Below are 19,085 nucleotides of genomic sequence, written 5' to 3' on the forward strand. Positions count from 1 at the left end.
AGACTTGTTGTCTCCCAGGGAGGCCAACCCATGATCCGCATGGCGACAGTATGACTCATGCCATGAGGTGGGTGTGTACCAGCTGTGGACCCTGGCTACCTAGGAAAATGTCTCAGAGGAGGCAACATTACCCCTGACTCACAAAGCACCCAAGGATTTCCTTTGGCCAGAAGGTGTGGCATAAATCAAGACTTGGCAAGAGATGAGGCAGAAAAGGACAGAGTCTCTGACATGAATATCCTTTACTCTGGAATAAGGATTTTGAACTTGATCCTGGAGATCATAGGGTATTGTTGAAGGGTTTTCAGCTACAAGAATAGCATGGAACTAAAGGTATTGTAGAAAAATGTTTCTGGCCATGGCACTGAGATAATGAGAAAAGCCAAGGCTGAACACAAAGAGATGGTTAAGAGATGGCAGCAATGGTCCAGGCAAGAGAGGTTGAAAGCCTGAATGAAGGGAGTGCCTGGGAGAAGGGAGCAAAGCAGAAAGGCTCAAGAGCATGTAAGAATTGGAATCAATGAGCCCTAGGAATTAGATGTGAGAAATGTGTTAGAAAGATATATGTCAGGGATGTAACTGCAAGAAATAAGGCACACTCAGAAATGTTCTCCTGATGCAAATTTAATGGAAGCACCATTTATAAAGGTGTAGTTAAAGTAAAGGAAGCCAACAATGCAAGTGAGGTGCCCGGGGGCTAGCAACCACGGAAAGCCATCACCACCCATAGGCCTGTGGGGCAATGTGGGCATCAGCATTACTGAAGCTCAGTGATGGCTGGAGCCATAGGACTGCCACCCAGAAGGAGCTGAACACTGGCCAGGCAGGGAGTGGGCAGGAAAGATAGAGTGTGGTGGGGAGTAACACCCGACTCCTCTCTCTTCCTACCTCCTGTCTCCTGCTGGTGCCTCCTATTGGCTGAGAAAGCAGAGGTCAGCCTTTCTGGGCAGAGAGCAGGGCAGAGAAGGATGGGAAAGGGATGTAGGGGCAAATGAAGACAAATCAGCATGATGGAAAGTCCTTTAGTTACAAGTAAAAGAAAGCCATTTAAACTGGCGTAGGCCACAATTAATGTGAGGTTAGGGAGAGAGGTGGTTCACTGACTCATGTAACTGGAAAGACTAGGTAAATCCAAAGCCTTACAACGATGTTATCAATACTTTTTTCTCTATCAACTCCCTTTTCTCTTTTCTCTCTCAATGCCAGCAATGTTCTTCCAGAACTTTCCAACAGCAGCGAGTATGACTACCAGCACCTCCCAGGTCACAGACTGAGAGCTTGCATTCCCAGGAAGAGCAGGGACTCCTCCTTCAATTCAGAAGCGCCCTGGCAAGGGTCTGATCAACTGACCTGAGTCGCATGCAATGATACACTGGAGCTAGGTAGTACTGAGGTGGGATAGTGAAAAGCTAGAAAAATTCCTAGGCAAGTGGAAGGGAAAACAGACACAAAAGTCAAATGGGGCCAAACAGTCTGAGCAGCTTGCATCCAGCAAGAGCTTATCCCGCCTAACCAAGGTCACTTGAAAGCGAATGGCTTGTGCCGCTCCTCGGCACACCAGAGAATACACAGCTTATGTCTCCCTGGCCTGGGAAATAAAGGACAAAGACCCAGTTAATGTCGGCTAAACCCAAGGACAAATGAAGTCAGGGAAACAATAACAAGAATGCCCTTAAAAGCTGGGCAGACCTAAGATAAAAGTAAAACAGTATAATGTACCAAAGAATATTCCCAAACCCCTATGCGCTTCTTTTGAAACATCAGCATATTCTTAAAAATGCAACTAGAGGCCCTGACTGGTGTAGCTCAGTGGATTGAGCGCGGGCCTGAGAACCAAAGAATCATGATTCGATTCCTAGTCAGGGCACATGCCTGGGTTGCAGGCCAGTTCCCAGCAGGGGACACATGAGAGGTAACCATACATTGATATTTCTCTCCCTCTCTCTTTCCCTTCCCCTCTAAAGATAAATAAAAATCTTTAAAAAATAAAACTGGATTATTTTTGACCCTGGCTGGTGTAGCTCAGTGGATTGAGCATGGGCTCGTGAACCAAAGAATCATGGTTCAATTCCCAGTCAGGGCACATACCTGGGTTGCAGGCCAGTTCCCAGCAGGGGATGCATGAGAGGCAACCATACATTGGTATTTCTCTCCCTCTCTCCTTCCCTTCCCCTCTAAAGGTAAATAAATAAAATCTTTTTAAAAATGCAACTAGAAAACTAATGAGTGTTCTGCTAAAACCCTCCTCTAAAAGTCTCACCAGAAGAAAAAAAATATAAAAGCCCTCAGAACAAAGACACAACACGGTCTCACTCCAGAGCATGCCCACGCCCCTCCCTGAGTATGAACTTTTTATTTCTCCCTAAATCCTAAGGGTCCCAAGGAAACTTGCAGCCAGGGGAAGAGTGGGCAGTGCCAGCTTGACCCAGGCTTACCCAGTCAGCCTGTCTCCAGGGCCCCCTTTCTCTAACTTCCAGGTGCGTTAACAGCAGCCCCACCTTGGTTCACTTCCTATAACTTTTCTGGGGATCAAAGCAGCCTGTGTAGGTTCTCTCCTGCTACTTCTTCTACCCTAAGTCCCCTTTGTTTCACTCTACCCAGGCTTAATAAACGTATTCTCGAAATCACCTGAACTCATGTTGTGAACTCTTTCCTACACAAAGTCAAGACACACACTACAGGCCGGCCTGAGGCAGACCTGCTCCAGCCTGGTGCCTGTCTGGTAACAATACCAGCCCCCAACTCAACATACAGCTTGGTAATTTGACATTGGCCATGGTGGGAGTATTTACAACATGGAAATAAGCAAATGTTACATTTACCAGCCCACCACTGACTCTCAGGCCATCATTGTACGTCAGGAAATGCTATGACAGGATAGAGCAGGCTGTCGACCCATCCTGAACAGCCCCCTAAGAACCTCATGATGTAGGGAAAGTCTCTGGAGGAAAGATTGGTACTGGTACCAGAAGGGAGGAGGAGAAGTTGGACTGAAAAGATAAGCTACAGGAGCTCATTGCAGGCAGAGAAGGAAAGGGAAATATCTAAGATGATATCCAAGACCCTGAGGAACTAGGGGGATGGTGTGGTAGTAAGTAGAGATCTGTAGGGAAATAATGAGTGAGTTCATGTATAAATAAGCTATGTATGAATTGCCTGAACACCTACTACCATGAGGAAGGCAAAATTCTTCTTCTCAAGAAACATATAGTCTAACGAGACAGGTGGTGAATAAAATGCAAAGGACCATCTTACAAGGCCAAATATAAGTGCCAGCAAAGGACACAAACCACAAAACTGGAATTCAATCTGCTGCTTCAAACTGTGGTTCCTAGCACTGGCCCAGCTGTGTGTCAAACCCAGGAAGGAGCAGAGTCTACAAGGGGATTCCACATGCACTACACCTGCCCAGGACTGGTGGGCAAAAGAGAAGCAGTGAGACAGGACTGTGGTGTGCTAAATGAGAGTTTAGAAACACCTTCTTGTTGAATGAGAAAGAGGAAGAAATCAAATTGGGCATGGCTGTCAATGTGATGAATAGGAAGGAAGATTCATTCTCCTGAAGCCTGAAAATCAGAATCGAAGTCCCTGTCTTCTGCTCAGGGGTTTGCAGCTGTGCCTGCATGACTGGTCTGAGGGCTTGACAGCAGACGGCTGGATGGGCAGAAGGATGGCCTCCAGATGTCCATGTGCAAACTCCTGGGCCTGTGAATGTGTGCTCTTATGTGGCAAAAGAGGTTTTGCAGATGTGATTAGGAGGAAGGGAGGAGGAGATTATCCTGGATGATCCCAGTGAGCCCAATGTAATCACAAGTGTTCTTGTAAGTAAAAGAGGAAGGCAGGAGGATCAAAAAAGGAGCAATTGCAAGCTGGGGGGCCACAAACCAAGGAATGTGGGCATTCCAGAGAAGCTTTTAGAAAGCTGAAAAAAGCCAGAAATAGATCTCTCTTCTAGAGGCTCCAGAAGGAACCCAGCTTTGCTGACACCTAGATTTTAGCCCCATGAGACCAAATTTTGGACTTCGGGCCTCTGGAACTATAATAAATCTGCATTTTTTAAAGAATTTATTTATTGAGTTGAGAGAGACAAACATCAATTTCTTATTCTACTTATTTATACTTTCACTGGGTGATTCTTGTATGTGGCCTGACCAGAGATCAAACCCCCAACCTTGGTGTATCAGGATGACACTCCAACCAACTGAGCTACCCATCCAGGGCAATCAGTATTGCTTTAAGGCACTAAGTTTGTGGTAATTTGTTATAGCAAGAGGCACAAATACAACTCCTAAGGACATCTGAGAAACTTTGCCTGAACCAGAATGTTGTCAGACCAAGCCCTGTGAGGTGGGGAGGCCAAGGCGATAATGAGGACGGTCATGCCAGAGTCAGTGAACCCCTATGTTGGCCTGTGGTCATGCTGCATGGTGTGCTTTCCTGAGATTGATGGGGTCCTCCTGGACAATGTGAGACTGGGTGGTTTATATGTAATGCTGGGCCAGAGGAGACAAGGAAGCTCCAAGCAGTGCTGTTTACCTTCACACACAGAATGTTGTCATTCACAGCTGTGCACACTGTGGTCCAGAAGCTTGCACCTCTGCCCTCAGAGGTGTCACTATCCTCTTTGCTGTGCCTCTGCTATATGAATTCCCTTCTAACTCTTTACAGAAACAACCCTTGAGCAATTCTCCCAAGCAGTGGCTGTATCTTGACTTTAATACATACATCTGTCAATACAGTGTTGGTGCAGTGTGGGCAGGTCGTTAGTCTGAAGTGTAATCAGAGGTTTGACACTAGTTTGCTATGGCCCTTGGGGTAGAGGTTTCAGAATGCAGGTGTCACTCCAGTTTAAGTAAAGATTTCTTTAATGATTTTTATCTATTCTGCTACGTCTATATAGTAAACCCCATTTTCACAGATTGACAACACTACCGATTAATATGTTCTTCTAAAGTTGGGCCAATTACCATGGTGTAAATATTCCCACCATGACCAATGTCAAGGTATCAATGTAATATTGATGAATGCAGAGTTGGAAAGAGATGTGCACAGTCAGCTCTCACAAGCTGGTAAGAGCTGGTTCCAGCATATCACTGCTATGACTACCCTTCACTTTCTGATTAAGAGAAAGGACACCACAATAGCAGCATGGTTGGAATGCTCGTGGAGCACTTATACTGGACCAGGCACAGTTTTAAGGGCATTACCTTTAAAAATTTTAATTCTCAAGGCAATGCTCTGTGGTAGGTAGAAATGAGGCAACTGAGGTACAGGTGAAATAAGCAGTCCAGGCTAATACCTTGTGATATGAACTCAATTTGTCTTAGTGCCCATAATCTTAAAAACTATGGTAAAGTCTTCTCTAAAACTGCACTGTTCGATACAGTAGCCACTAGCCACATTGGCTATTTTAATGGAAATTAAATAAAATTTAAAATTCACTTTCTCTCTCATACCAGACACATTTCGAATGCTCGTTAGTCACACGCCACTAGTAGCTACCGTCCTGGACGACACAGATGGAATACATTTCCATCACCACAGGAAGTTCTGTTAGACAGTACTGCTCTGAACAGATTGTCAGAAAGAAAGAAGTCACACATTTGTTTGGAAACAGTGGATTTAATGGCCTTTGTTGATGGCTATAACATAAAAACTCAAAATACACAGTTCATGTCTCTTCTGCTCTGAAATAAGCAAATTCATTCATTTACTCATTCACTCATTCATTCAACACAGTTACTGAGCACCTACTATATTTCAGAACCTGTACGAGGTTCTGGAGATACAAAGACGGATGAATAAAGGGGCACAGCTCCTGTCCTCCAGGAGCTCACAATCTAATGGAGGGGGCAGGCAACTAAAAAGGCAATTATTATGCCATAAGGAGAGAGTTATAATGGGAGATTCTAGGGTAATATGAGAGAGAGAGACCCAGACAGGTAGCCAGCTGAATCAAAGGCATTTGGGGACGGCTTCACAGAGGGGGTGATTTCCAAACCGAACACTGAAAAATAAATAAAAGTTGGCAGGTTTTAGGTGTTTTAGATATAGAAAACTCAAAGAAAGGCAGGAGAACATGGGTCACTCAGGACCTGTAAGTGAGTGGATTTCACTGAAACCTAGGATTCAACAGAAGAAGTCCGGGGTTCTCAGGTAGTGTGCTAAGGAGGAAGAGCTGGAGAGAAGAGAAAGGAAAGAGAAAGTTTTATTTTGAGTGTGGTGAGTTCGATGTACCTGTAGAACGTTCAAGGGGGTGTGTGAGGCTGGAGCTCAAGGACAAGATTGGGAAATATGAATTTAAGAATATCAGACTCAAGGTGGTGAACAAACCAAGGGCCTGCTGAGCTCATGCAGAGCGTGTGTGCAGACTGAGATGAAAATAAACTAAGAGTAACCAGAATAAATGAAGCCAGCTATAGGAAATACCCACATGTCATGGTATGCAGAGAACAAGGATAGAGAAGACTGAGTAACCACATCAAAGGATCATCACAAGGAAATGGTGTTGCAGAAATCAAGTTCTGGAACTGTCAGCTAATGCAGAGATGCCAAATGATGTAAAGCCTAAAAAGTACTCACTAGAGTTGACCTTGGTAAAATCTATTTTAGTGGAGTTCAGGAAACCAGCCTGCAGTGTTTTCAGGAAGAAGTGAAAAGTGAAGAAAAGAAGATAATAACTATGAGAGACAAGTCCTTTAAAATAATACTCAGCTGTGAAGGTTATGATTGAAGATTAGCCCTGGCACATTTGCTGACTGCACTGAAGAAGCCAGAGAACAGAGAAATGTCGAGGACCCAGGGTGGAGAAGAAGCAATAAGTGAAGCAAGGCCCCAAGGATGTAGAGGAGAAAGGAGTCCAGAGTACAGGTGGAGGAGGAAAGGGGAGGGAAGGATGGGTGCAGACATGACGAGTGTGAATACAGGGAGGGGAAACTGAGGGAATCCCATGTTCTGGCCTCCATTTTCTCCATGAAGCAGGAGGTGAGATGCCAAAAGCAGAGGATTTGAGAGCAGGGCTGAAGGACTAAAATAGCTTTTTGACAAAAGGGAAGGAGAGCCAATCAGTGGCACATGAAGCACTTCTAAGCTGAACCCAAAAGCCAGCTGAAGTTGGAGAGGAGAAGCGAGCCCACAGAGGCACCTGTGCTCAGAAAGGCCATGCTCTTTTCCTGGCTGAGCTCACATTTCCAGGTACAGAAGAGGAAGAACAAGACACTTGAATTAACCCAGGGTTGGGACTCTGTCCAGCAGGAAGGGAGAATGTGCAAAAAGGAAGGAGGGTTAGAGGACCAGCTGAGCTGGAAGGAAGTGAAGACAGGAGGAGGGTGAAACACATGACATCATAGAGTAGTCTGGGGTAGAAAAAAGGGACTGAGAAAGAGAAAGGGTAGGAGCAATAACCAGAAAGTTAGACTTTAAAAATGGAGAAGTGATGGGTGATGACAGCGCCCAGGGTGTGGTCAGAAGAGAGTATTAATGAAAAAAATAGGAATGAGTAAATTAAAAAATCTGTGAGACATGAGGGTTAGATGCTTTGTCAAGGGGACACAGAAGACGCTAAGTATGAGGAAGAGGGGATGGAAAATGGGATCATGATATGGGGAATGACCAAACAACAGTGACAAAGGAGGAAAGACAGCTTGGGGGAGGTTTTATATGAGTGGAAGAGTGGTCATTTGACTGTGCCAGTTTTGTCCCCAGGAGGATGCTGGTGCCACCTCCAGGCCTGTAGTAGAGGCTTGGCAGAACTGTCAGACTTCCTGTGAAGGCTTCTGAAGAACAGGTATCCTCAAAGAAGAGCTGAATACCAACACGAGTGTTCTGCAAAGAGGTGGCACGCTTGCCAAGTTTTCAGAGAAAGTCTTTGGCACACTTGCAGAGCCATTTGGACGGAGCACAGGGAGGTGGCAGGTCATTCTGAAGATGAAAGGGTGGGACTGGAGAAGCTAACACTTCAGGCAGAAATGACTAATATTGGGCCTCGGAGCATCACTTGTTAGCTAGAGTTCTGGGGTCAAAGGAGGCCCCAGGTGGAGGAGACTTGGTGATTCCCCTAAAAGGATGGCTCTGCTCCAGGATCCCCAAAACATTGGTGAGAGGTTTGAAATCCCAGAAAAATAACAGAGTTAGATTCATTAATTCCTGTTCTTGTGTGGAAACCAAGCGGCCTTCCAGAAAATGAAGGCAAGTTGGTCACACCCCCAAAGAGATCCTACCCCAGATGTGAAGAGTCCAGATTAGATGTTCCCTTTTATGAGAAGAGCAGGGCCCAGCACATGGACAGTAAAATAAATTAAGCAAGGCAAGCCATAATTGTTTATTACTAAGAATAGAGATTCACTGGGACAGGGAGTGGTAGTAATGAAGATGTAAAGATGATAAAGATGTAATCAAATAAAACCCACGAAGGCCAATTCTACTGGACCTGAGATCATCAGATATATGTGTTTCCAAGTTTCTCCCTCAGCTTCACCCTGAAAAGATTTAAATCCTAACAGGCCAATGGCCAGAAAAATCTCAGATATTGTCCTAGGGAATCACAAGGCTTGGCGGTGAGGTTGGGGAAAGGAGATATTCCCTCCCTGTGTTTTAGAAAATGTTTCAGAATACTTGGAAACCAGACTTTAAAAAGAGGCCTCAAGCCCACATCTCACCCTGCATATGCACCATTCTGAAGAGGTTTCAATTCTCTGGGTAGAACCTAAACAGCCAACACAGCCACTTTTTCATAACTCCACACCTACCTAAAGAAACTAGACATCACCCAACCCAGTCTGCCAAATCCTGGATATTCCAGACCATGGGTGAGAGCAGCCCAGAGATACCTGCACAGATGGGTGAGCAGCCCCCTGAGACTTCAAGCACCTGCCCCCTCAGCTCAGATGTCATCCCCTCCGTGATATGCCATGCTGCATTACACACACACACGCACACACACCAGCCATGCCTTCTACTGCCCTCTCTCTATATTGTTTACCATTGCATTTGTTATTACACAGTGCTCTGTTTATTTACATTTTGCCTCCCCAGCTACTTTTGGAGCTTCTTTCTCTCTCAGGTCCACTATCCAATAAATATTGGTAGGATGAGTGGAGCTATAGAATGAGTTGATTAAATTAAACTGAGTTGAAATTAACCAAAAGGACACAGGGGAACACAGAGCAGTGCATTCCCATAGCAACAAGGTTGAGCATTACTCTGACTTCCTCATCAAGGGTCTCCCCAGAACCCTACTACCTCCAAAATGTCTCCCCAGTCCCCCAGCCACAGTGCCCCCTCCACCAGGCAGGTCCTCATTGCTTCTTATGGAACAGAGATGGTGTTGGCTCACTGCTGGGCTCAGCCATGACCTGCATGGGCTGGTTGTTCAAGGCAGCCTCACGCATCTTGTGGTACATGAACTCGTTCTGGCGGAACAGGCGCAGCTCCATCTCCGTCTGCACCCGCATGGCCTGTGGGATGCAGATACACTGTGAACAGTGATGACAAGCATCCTGAGGTTGGTCTCTGACCTACCTCAGCCCTTGTGGAAAGGGCATACAATGGGGTAAATGACTCCCAGTCCCAAAGGAGGGAGTCACTCTCCCTTCTCAAAGGACATATCCATCTACTAGGGGCTCAATGTCCTGACAGTGGGCTCGGTTTGTTGGGGGGAGGGAGTCAGACCCCTGAGAGAGTAGCTGAGGGATTTGTTCCTAAGGGATAGTGTTTGTTCTCAGGAACCATCAAGAGGGGACCTGGTGGTGGGACCTCATGTAAGTGATAGAAACTTTTCAGCCCTCAGTTTCCTCATACATGAAATGGGTAAGATTCCTTCATACTTTCCAACAGGGTAAGAAAATTACAGTACGTGATACACACACACAAAAAGCCCTCACTTTCCCATAGGTTCATTCAAGAAATACTTATTAAGGACCAGGCATAGCTGAAAAGGTGAGGATATAGCAGTGTATAAGACTGACAAAAAACTCTGCCTTTGAGAAGCTTAATACACTGGACATAAAGTTTGTCTCCTCATGCATTTTATGACATCAAAGTCTGTCATCTTTCCCTACAGTACACTATCTGAGAACAGTCTTTGAACTCTGTCACTCTCAGATAAGCCAGCCCTTCAAATCACAAAGGAAACCAGCAGCAATTGAGAGCATGCTATTTGCCAGACGCATTCTAAACATTCACACATGAACTCACTGACCCCTCGTTACAAGCCTATCCATTTTACTGAGGAGGAGACTGAGGCCCACACATTCAATGTTTGCAGTCACATAGCTAGACAGTGGGGGAGCTAAACTCAGTCCCAGCAGTCTGACTCCAGAGCCCATGCTCCCCAAGTCTACTCTATGTAGCATATTCTCTAATGTACACAGCTGCATGTGCACACACACACACATACATGTGCACCACTGTTTAGGTTCTCTCAGTCCAAGCTTGGAGCATCCTAGTGTTCTCGTCTCACCCACTAGCTAAATGACTATGAACAGATTATTCCTCTTCCCTCGGCCTCAGTTTCCTCATATGTAAAACAAGGGGAGTGGGCTAAAACCTTTCTGAGTTCCCTTCATGTCTAGCAGTCAATCTAGGGACTTTCCAAAAGCAGAGTCCAGAACTCAGCTCTTATCCTCAGAGAGCTCAGAGCAGGCGGGGGGCCCAGCGTCAAGATGCTACTTGCCTCTAAGTCCTTGGTAATTGGGTGGGTGGGCCCGTGTGTCACCAGGAGAATGGCATAGGCTTTGCAGATCATACCGTGCCCCACCTCGATGTTACCAGCATGCCAGTTGGTCAGCCCCGCCCGCATCACGGCCATGCCCAGTTGGGCATTGTTGGAGTGGTAGAGCTTCCTGTAGGGGCATATGAAATAATCATAACACATAACTCCAGCCTTTATTGTGCCTGCAGAGTATTTTACAACTTATAAAATACTCTCATTGAAGTCCATCTGCTTTCCCACCAGTGCCATGAAGCATCTACAGCCCATCAGGAAGCAGAGAGCTGAGTGATTTGCCCAGAACCCCACACAGCAAAGATGTTGGGAGCTGAGACTCTGCCTGAGCCACTGAGCCACCCTCATGGGGGAAAGGAACCAGGACTGTGCTCCGAACTTTCCTGCAGGAAGCTGGGAGCTCTCAGGTGCGCCCCAGCCCTCTCCCTGGAAAGCAGTCAGAAGTTCAAAGGAAAAAAATACAACTTGAATGTCCTTATTGGGACAGAACTTTTTCCTCCTTGGCACCTTCTTAACAGAGCTTTCTTTTAACATGTTATATAGTTTTTCCCACATATCGTTTATGAGTAACATCCTCCCCTCAAAATGAACCTTCTTGTGCCAACACACTCATTTGGCCAGAAATGCCAATTCACATGCCATTGTGGACAGAGAGGACATTGGTAGAGTGAACGCAAGGGCATTGTATCATAATTTCTAAGAATGGCTGACACCTCATTTTTCTTTAATAAAAGAAAGCTCACGGGACTTTTTGTGTTGATTATGAGAGAGAAAACACTTTCTAAGCATATAAAATCAAGCTGGACATAGCCTTAAGGAAATCAAAAGCAAGACGTCAGATCAAGTACTATTCATGCATGAGCTGGAGGATTTGGGAATGATCAGGGATGATAAACAGGTTTCTTCTCAGATACCAGGTCTGATTACTTGGTCATTACCACTGGAAGCACCATGATTAAAAAAGAATAAAAGGGCCCATTGCAAAGAGCCCCGATTACTGATGCCTGCTGTGGGTACAGGAGGGAGAGGTAGCAACATGTGTGCCATCTAGTGTCCTGCTTGGAACAGACACATTTTAGAGAGACTGTGTGAGACCCAGGATCACCACCTACATATAGCCATCCACCATCCTGCTGGCGTAGTGTGAGGCTTCCTCGAACGCCTGGAGGTAGGAGAGGACCTCTGACACAGTGCTCAGCATCCTCAGCGTGTAGATGTTGGTGTCAGAAAACACCGACTCCTGCTTCTGCAGGCACTCCCGGCATAATTTCACAACCTAGAAGAGACACAGGTACCATCCATTACCAATGCACCACGTGCAGCACAGGCTTCATTTACATATGGGGGCTCACAATGACATCGGGCGCTCCTTCTTTGAAAGCTGAGGAAATTGCTGACAGAAGCAGGAGAGCGACAGTTTGTGGTTTGAGTAGCAAAATGGTCCTGTCAGGGTAAGATGTAGGGATGGAAAGGGTAACTGCAGTTATAACTGAATGGCAAAACGAGGAGCTTTCATATATAAGTCAGTTCATAGGTGGGAGTTATGAAAGATAAAGATCTAGCTTTACATCATTTTAGATATATATTTTTTATTCTCACAATAATACAATGAGATAGGTACCACTAATATTCCCATTTTACCAGATAAGATGCTGAAGCACAGAGAGGGTAAGTGCTTTGCTGAAGTCACACAGGTTGTGTACAATGGAGCAAACCGAGCATCAAGCTTTGTCTTGACCACCTTTCCTATGATTCTTCACCCTGGCTGTGCTCTGGAATCACCTGGAGATGTTTTTAAAAACACCTATGCCTGAGTCTTACCCTCAGAACAGTTGAAACCAAATACAGTATGTGGGGAAGGGACCCTGGCCTCTGTGGTTTGCATAAGCCTCAGGTGGTCCTTGTGCATGGTGAGGTTGAACAATCAGGTTGGCCCTGCTTGAAGTATATGAGATGGACTGGCAGGGGAGAGGCTCCTGGGAAGGTGGCAGAGCCATCAGGAGAACACCACAACGGTCCTGGTGAGAAACAAGATGGGTCTGACCCCAATCAACCTGGAGTCAGGCTGTTCTGTCTGATTCACATGTAGACACGGGCTCAGGCTGCCTTCTGTGAAGTCACATGGTCCTTAGGTTTTAGTTGTTTGCGGTTCTCTTCTTTTTCCCTTGCCACTGTCACTGAAGAAATGTCACACAATTCTTTCCATTTTAAATGAATGGAAGCTAATTTTGCTCTGAGACCACAGGCCTATGAGGCAACTGGGTGGGGATGTGGCAAATATAGGCTGGCCATCCACCGGTCCAACAGGCCGTTCTCTTACACCATGGGGTAGTGTCCAGCCCCATACCTGCCCCTGGGTTGTTCTGATTGGAAAAAAGGAGAAATGAAGAGGAGGGGAGAAGCCAGAAGAGTGGGATGAGTAGGGCCCTCCTGATTGCTCCAACTCCTACCTCGTGCCTCTGACATAGATTTTCCACATTGTTCAATAACACTTTGTTCACATGATCATCTCCCCCACCTGAAGGAGCTCTGGGAGTCAAGGAGAATGTCCTGTATCGATCTCCCCAGTAAGGGCTCAAAAATGTGCCAACAGTGAGAGAGTAAAGGATGAAAATGAAGACCTCTTTTCATTTTCATGAATTGTTTAAAGAGCTTGAAAAATATGGATTTATGTTTCCTGTATTCTGTTGCATGTTGGATAAATCAGTCTTAGGAGATGAGACACAGGAATCTATATTTCTAAAAAACTGCCTAGGGGAATTCAGTGCAAGTGCTCTGCAGGTCAGTGGGTCTCAACTTTGGATGCGCATCGAAATCACTTGCAAGCTTTAGAAATCCTGGTGTCTGGGTCCCATCCCAAGAGCATCTGGTAGAGTTGTCCTGGGTTAGGGTCTGAGCAGTAGGATTTTTCAGTGATCCCAGTATGCAGCCAGCTGAGAACTCCTGGTGCTTTGGGAGCCAGGGCTAAATGCTCAGTTAGCAGAGACTGGAAACTGTAGCCAAGACATGCATTTAAATATAGGAAAGCAAGCAACCCACTGCCATCTCGATTTTTCCATTTCTAATGCCAACCTGAGATATCACAGATCCCCCGGGGACATTTGTCAGGCTGCCTGTGTTCTTGGCCCCAGTTTCAGTGGGTTGAATAGTCACTGAGAACACACCCCTCAGAACTACTAAAAACATAAGGGCAAGAGGAGTCCTGGTCTCAACAAAGGGACATCTTCCTAAAAATCAACCTGCTTGGTAGCCTCTCCATCTTCACTCCACTCCACTTCATTTCCTGACTGGAGAAATTTTCTGCCTTCCTCTCCATCCCTATCCACCAATAAAAGGAATTCTTACCTCATGGTACAAGCCCTCAGAGCGAGCCTTGTCAATTTTTTCGAGTGTTTCCTTGGAGCACTGTATCATCTCCTTCACCGCATCCTGAGAGGGCTGGGAAAGGGAGGAACACTGAATAACATCTCTGCGTAGTTGCCATCTTTGATGTTCAATGCATTACAAAATTGATGCCTTCCCCATTCTGAAAGCTGCATTTCTAAAAATGCTGCGCAAGATCCCCATAGCTTTTGCAGCTCCCTCATCACACTCTGACTCATGTTGTAGTTGCCATGGACCAAGCCCCAGACCCTTACTGCTGGCCAGTCATCCTTACCCTGTACTCATGTCTGGGCTTTTGGACCCAGTATAGAATCTGACATTGCCTCCCACTGTATTTTCTCTGGCATTTTGGATTCTCATTCAATCACCCAAAATATTTTTCATTCTCCCTCTGTACTCCAAGTCAATCATATACATTAATACTACATCCCTTGCTCTTTTGTCTTTGCCCAAGTCATTGACTTAAATACTGGCCAGCACAGGGCTGAGAACAGAGGCTGAGGACTTGACTAAAGTTTGTACTCCAGTTTTCCACTGTAGTTCACGGAAGACAGCCCTCTAGATTATGGAAATCCAAACCCTCCCAAGTGTCCTATGATCAGTTCATATTTTCTTGTTTTCACCAAAAGAATATTATGAGAGAATTTGTCAGCTGTCTCTGTGAAATCTAGACTCATTAGGCTCACTGCATTTGCCTAAGGAATCCAATGATATTGTTTTTAAAATGTGGTTTTGATATTTGAAGCAAGGAGATACCATTATGAAGAAGTCTATGAGGGCACCATAATTTCAAAGTACCAAAATTTTTTATAGTCAGAGAAAATGTGTATCTGCTGTGCTTATCCATATTAAAACTCTTTTCTCATTTTTGTTTGCTTAAGCAAATATGATCACATTTCTTCCAAAATAAAAGTAAGTTTATTATTTATTCTGACTATAAAATTAAAATATATGAAAAACACATGGAGAAAAAAGTAGAAATCCCTCAAACCCACCCCAAAGATGAACACATTTTAAGGAACATTACATTTTACCATATATACACCGTGTGTGTGTGTGTGTGTGTGTGTGTGTGTGTGTGTGTGTGTACTTCTGGCCAAATGAAGGCATAGGTGGAAACACTGTGCCTCCTTGCACAACCAAAATTAAAGACAACAAGAATTTAGAAACAAAAACACAATCAGAACAGACAGAAAACTGAATTGTACGGAAGTCCAACAACCATTCGACCAGATGGGTAAGAGGGGCGGAGTCAGTGGTCAGAGGAGAGGGGTTCCAGCAGGAAAAGGCAGTGGCTGCCAGACCCAGGAGTGCAGGTGGCACAGGGCTGACCTCGGTCACAGATTCACATGCAGATAAACTAGGCAAAAATGGGCAGTGAGACAGACCACACAACCCAGGGCTCCAGTGTCGGAAAATAAAGCCTAAAAGCACCAATTGAAAAGGTGCTGAGAGAGACTCCTAGCCTCACAGGAGAATTCATTGGAGAGACCCACAGGGTCCTAGAACACACACAAGCCCACCCACATGGGAACCAGCATCAGAAGGGCCCAATTTGCTTGCAGGAAGCAGCAGAGGGGACTGAAATCCACAAGTGCCATTGTTCCCTCTCTGACCCCACCCCCACATACAGTGTCATAACCCAGCAACTTGGTTGCCCCACGCTGGTGAACACCTAAGGCTCCGCCACTCATACATAACAGGTAAAACCTGACCAAAACATTATGGCTCAAGCAGAAGAACAGCTCAAAGCCCCAGAGCCAATACTTTTAAGTGACCAAGAGATAGCCAACTTATCAGATGCACAGTTCAAAACACTGGTGATCAGGATGCTCACAGAACTGGTTGATTTTGGTCACAAATTAGAGGAACAAATGAAGACTACACTAAGTGAAATGAAGCAAAATGCACAGGAAACCAATAGTGATGGAAAGAAAACTGGGACTCAAATTAATGGAGTGGACCAGAAGGAAGAAAGAAACAACCAAACAGAAAAGAAGGAAGAAACAAGAATTCAAACAAATGAGGAGAGGCTTAGGAATCTCCAGGACATCTTGAAACATTCCAACATCCGAATTATAGGGGTACCAGAAAGGGAAGAGGAACACCAACAAGTAGAAAACTTATTTGAACAAATAATAAAGGAGAACTTCCCCAATATGGCAAAGGAAATAGATTTCCAGGAAGTCCAGGAAGCTCAAGGAGTCCCAAAGAAGTTGGACCCAAGGAGGAACACACCAAGGCACATCATAATTACATTAGCCAAGAATAAAATTAGGGAGAGAATCCTAGAAGCAGCAAGAGATAAGGGTATAGTCACCTACAAAGGAGTTCCCATCAGACTGTTGGCAGATTTCTCAAAAGAGATCTTACAGGTAAGAAGGGGCTGGAAAGAAGTATTCCAAGTCATGAAATGCAATGACCTACATCCAAGATTGTTCTATCCAGCAAAGCTTTCATTTAGAATGGAAGGGCAGATAAAGTGCTTCTCAAATAAGGTCAAGTTAAAGGAGTTCACCATCACCAAGCCCTTATTATACAAAATGTTAAAGGGACTTTCCTAACAAAAAGAAGATAAAAAATATGAACAGTGAAAGGACAGCAAACTCACAGTTATTAACAACCACACCTAAAACAAAAGCAAATTAAGCAGACACCTAAAACAGGAGTGGAGACACAGAAATGGAGATCACATGGAAAGTTAGCAACAGGGGAGTGGGAGGAGGAGAGGCAGGGAGAAGGTACAGAGAATAAGTAGCATAGACTGTGGGGAAAATATAGACAGGGGGAGGTCAATAGTAGTGTGGGAAATGTAGAAGCTAAAGAACTTACGACACATGGACATGAACTAAAGGGGGAAATGTGGGTGGGAGGGTGTGTGCAGGGTGGAGGGGAATGAAAGGGGGAAGGGGACAACTGTAATAGTATAATCAATATAATACACAATTATATATATATATGAATAACATTTAAAATATTTAACAACTGGTACAGTAAAGGCACTAACAAATTAGGACAGACACCAACCATAGATAGTAAGTGTCCCTATATGGCCTTTTCAGTGTGTTTGACTGGACTGCAGCTTATATTTGCACACACACGTGTGTATATGCTAATAGAATCAAAATTTTTTCTATTCTGTTTTTAATTTTATTTTTTTAATAACAATTTACATGCAGGGTCATAGAGCTAGAAGAAAGGCTTCCTAATTATTGAATTTATTAGAGTGACATTGGTAAATAAAACCACACAGATTTCAAGTGTACAACTCAATAAAACATCATCTGCACACTGCGTCGTGTACTCACCACCCACAGTCAAGTCTCTTTCCTTCCCCATTTACCCCTTCGTTGCTCACCTCCACCTCCCCCATCCCCCCTTCTTTCTGTCTATCACCATACTGGTGTCTGTGTCTATGTGTAATATATATATTTTTTTTGCTTAATCCCTTCACATTTTTCCCCCAAGCCCCTCAACCCTCCTCCCCTCTTACAATTGTCAGTCTATTCTATGTATCTATTCTTCTGTTTCTATTCTGTTTGTTAAGTTATTTTGTTGATTAGATTCCACATGTAAGTGAGATCATGTGGTATTTGTCTTTCTCTGACTAATTTCATTTAGCATGATACCCTCTAGATCCATCTAATGCTAACCCTAATGATAAGACTTCATTCTCTTTATGACTGAGTAATATTCCACTATATATATATTCCATAATCCAAATATTCCACTCTATATATAATTCCACTATATACATATATAGTGGAATATATAATGAAAAAGAATTGGTGTGTATATATATACACACACATATATATATGCACACCAATGTTATATATACCATATGGCACCAATGTATATACAACATATGGTACAATATATATACCATATATATACACCATTTTTCTCCATTTGTCTATTAATGGGCATTTGGCTTGCTTCCATATCTTAGCTACTGAAAATAAACGCACAGTGAAGATAGAAGTGCATATATCCTTTTGAATTAGTGTTTTAGGTTTCTGAATCATAAGACAGTTCCATTTTTAATTTTTTGAGGAACCTTCACACTGTTTTCCATTGTGGCTGCCTTAGTCTGTATTTCTATCAATGGTGCATGAAAGTTCCCTTTTCTCTACATCCTTGCCAACACTGGCTTGTTGTTTATTGATTTATTAAGGATAGTTATCCTAACAAGTATAAGGTGAAGTCTCTGTGTGGTTTTAACATGCATTTTTCTGCTGAGTAGTGACAGTGAGCATCTTTTTATATGTCTATTTGCCATCTCTATCTCCTCTTTGACAAAATATCTATTTAGGTCCTCTGTCCATTTTTCAATTGGATTGTTTGTCATTTTGGTGTCAAGTTGCATAAGTTCTTTATGAATTTATGATGTTAACCCCTCACTGCATGTATCATTGGTGAATATCTTCTCCCATTCAATAGGTTCTTTTTGTTTTGTTGATTGTTCCTTTTGCTGTGCAAAAAAATTCAGTTTGATGTAGTCCCATTGGTTTACTTTTTCTTTTGTGTCCCTTGCCCAAATAGATATATCAGGAAAAAAAAACATTGCTAAGTTAAATGTCAGAGAATTTAATGCCTATGTTTTCTTCTAGGAGTTTTATGGTTTTTAGTCTTACATTTAAATCTTTAATCCATTTTGAATTTTATTCGTGTATATGATATCTAGTTTCATTTTTTTTGCATGTACCTATCAAATTTTCCCAACACCATTTATTGAATAGACTACTTTTATCCCTTTGTACACTCTTGACGTCTTTGTCAAATATTGACCATATAGGTGTGGACTTATTTCTTGGCTTTTTATTCTGTTCCATTGATCTCTATGTCTGCTTCTATGCCAGCACCATGCTGTTTTGATTAATACGGCCTTGTAGTATACTTTGATACCAGGCAGTGTGTACCTTCAACTTTATTATTTATCCTCAAGATTGCTATGGCTGTTTGGGGTCTTTTGTGG

General features: G+C 43.9%; 1 protein-coding gene across 2 annotated transcripts in view; it reads right to left on the bottom strand.

Moving 5' to 3' along the window:
* Positions 1-5,602: 5,602 nt before the first annotated feature.
* The window catches only part of SMYD1 (SET and MYND domain containing 1), a 44,988-nt gene continuing 31,505 nt past the window's right edge, over positions 5,603-19,085 (bottom strand). For both annotated transcript variants that reach the window (XM_037125600.2, XM_053664505.1), the window contains 4 exons: positions 14,069-14,161; positions 11,836-11,999; positions 10,673-10,841; positions 5,603-9,455 (listed from right to left, as the gene is read on the bottom strand). In XM_037125600.2, coding sequence (XP_036981495.2) covers positions 9,297-9,455; positions 10,673-10,841; positions 11,836-11,999; positions 14,069-14,161 — 585 coding nt within the window. In that variant the 3' untranslated portion in view covers positions 5,603-9,296. The remainder of the gene's footprint in view (positions 9,456-10,672; positions 10,842-11,835; positions 12,000-14,068; positions 14,162-19,085) is intronic.

Source organism: Artibeus jamaicensis, unplaced genomic scaffold (genome assembly GCF_021234435.1).
Source record: "Artibeus jamaicensis isolate MK-2021 breed Jamaican fruit bat unplaced genomic scaffold, CSHL_Jam_final contig_384, whole genome shotgun sequence".
In the NCBI taxonomy this organism is placed as follows: domain Eukaryota; kingdom Metazoa; phylum Chordata; class Mammalia; order Chiroptera; family Phyllostomidae; genus Artibeus; species Artibeus jamaicensis.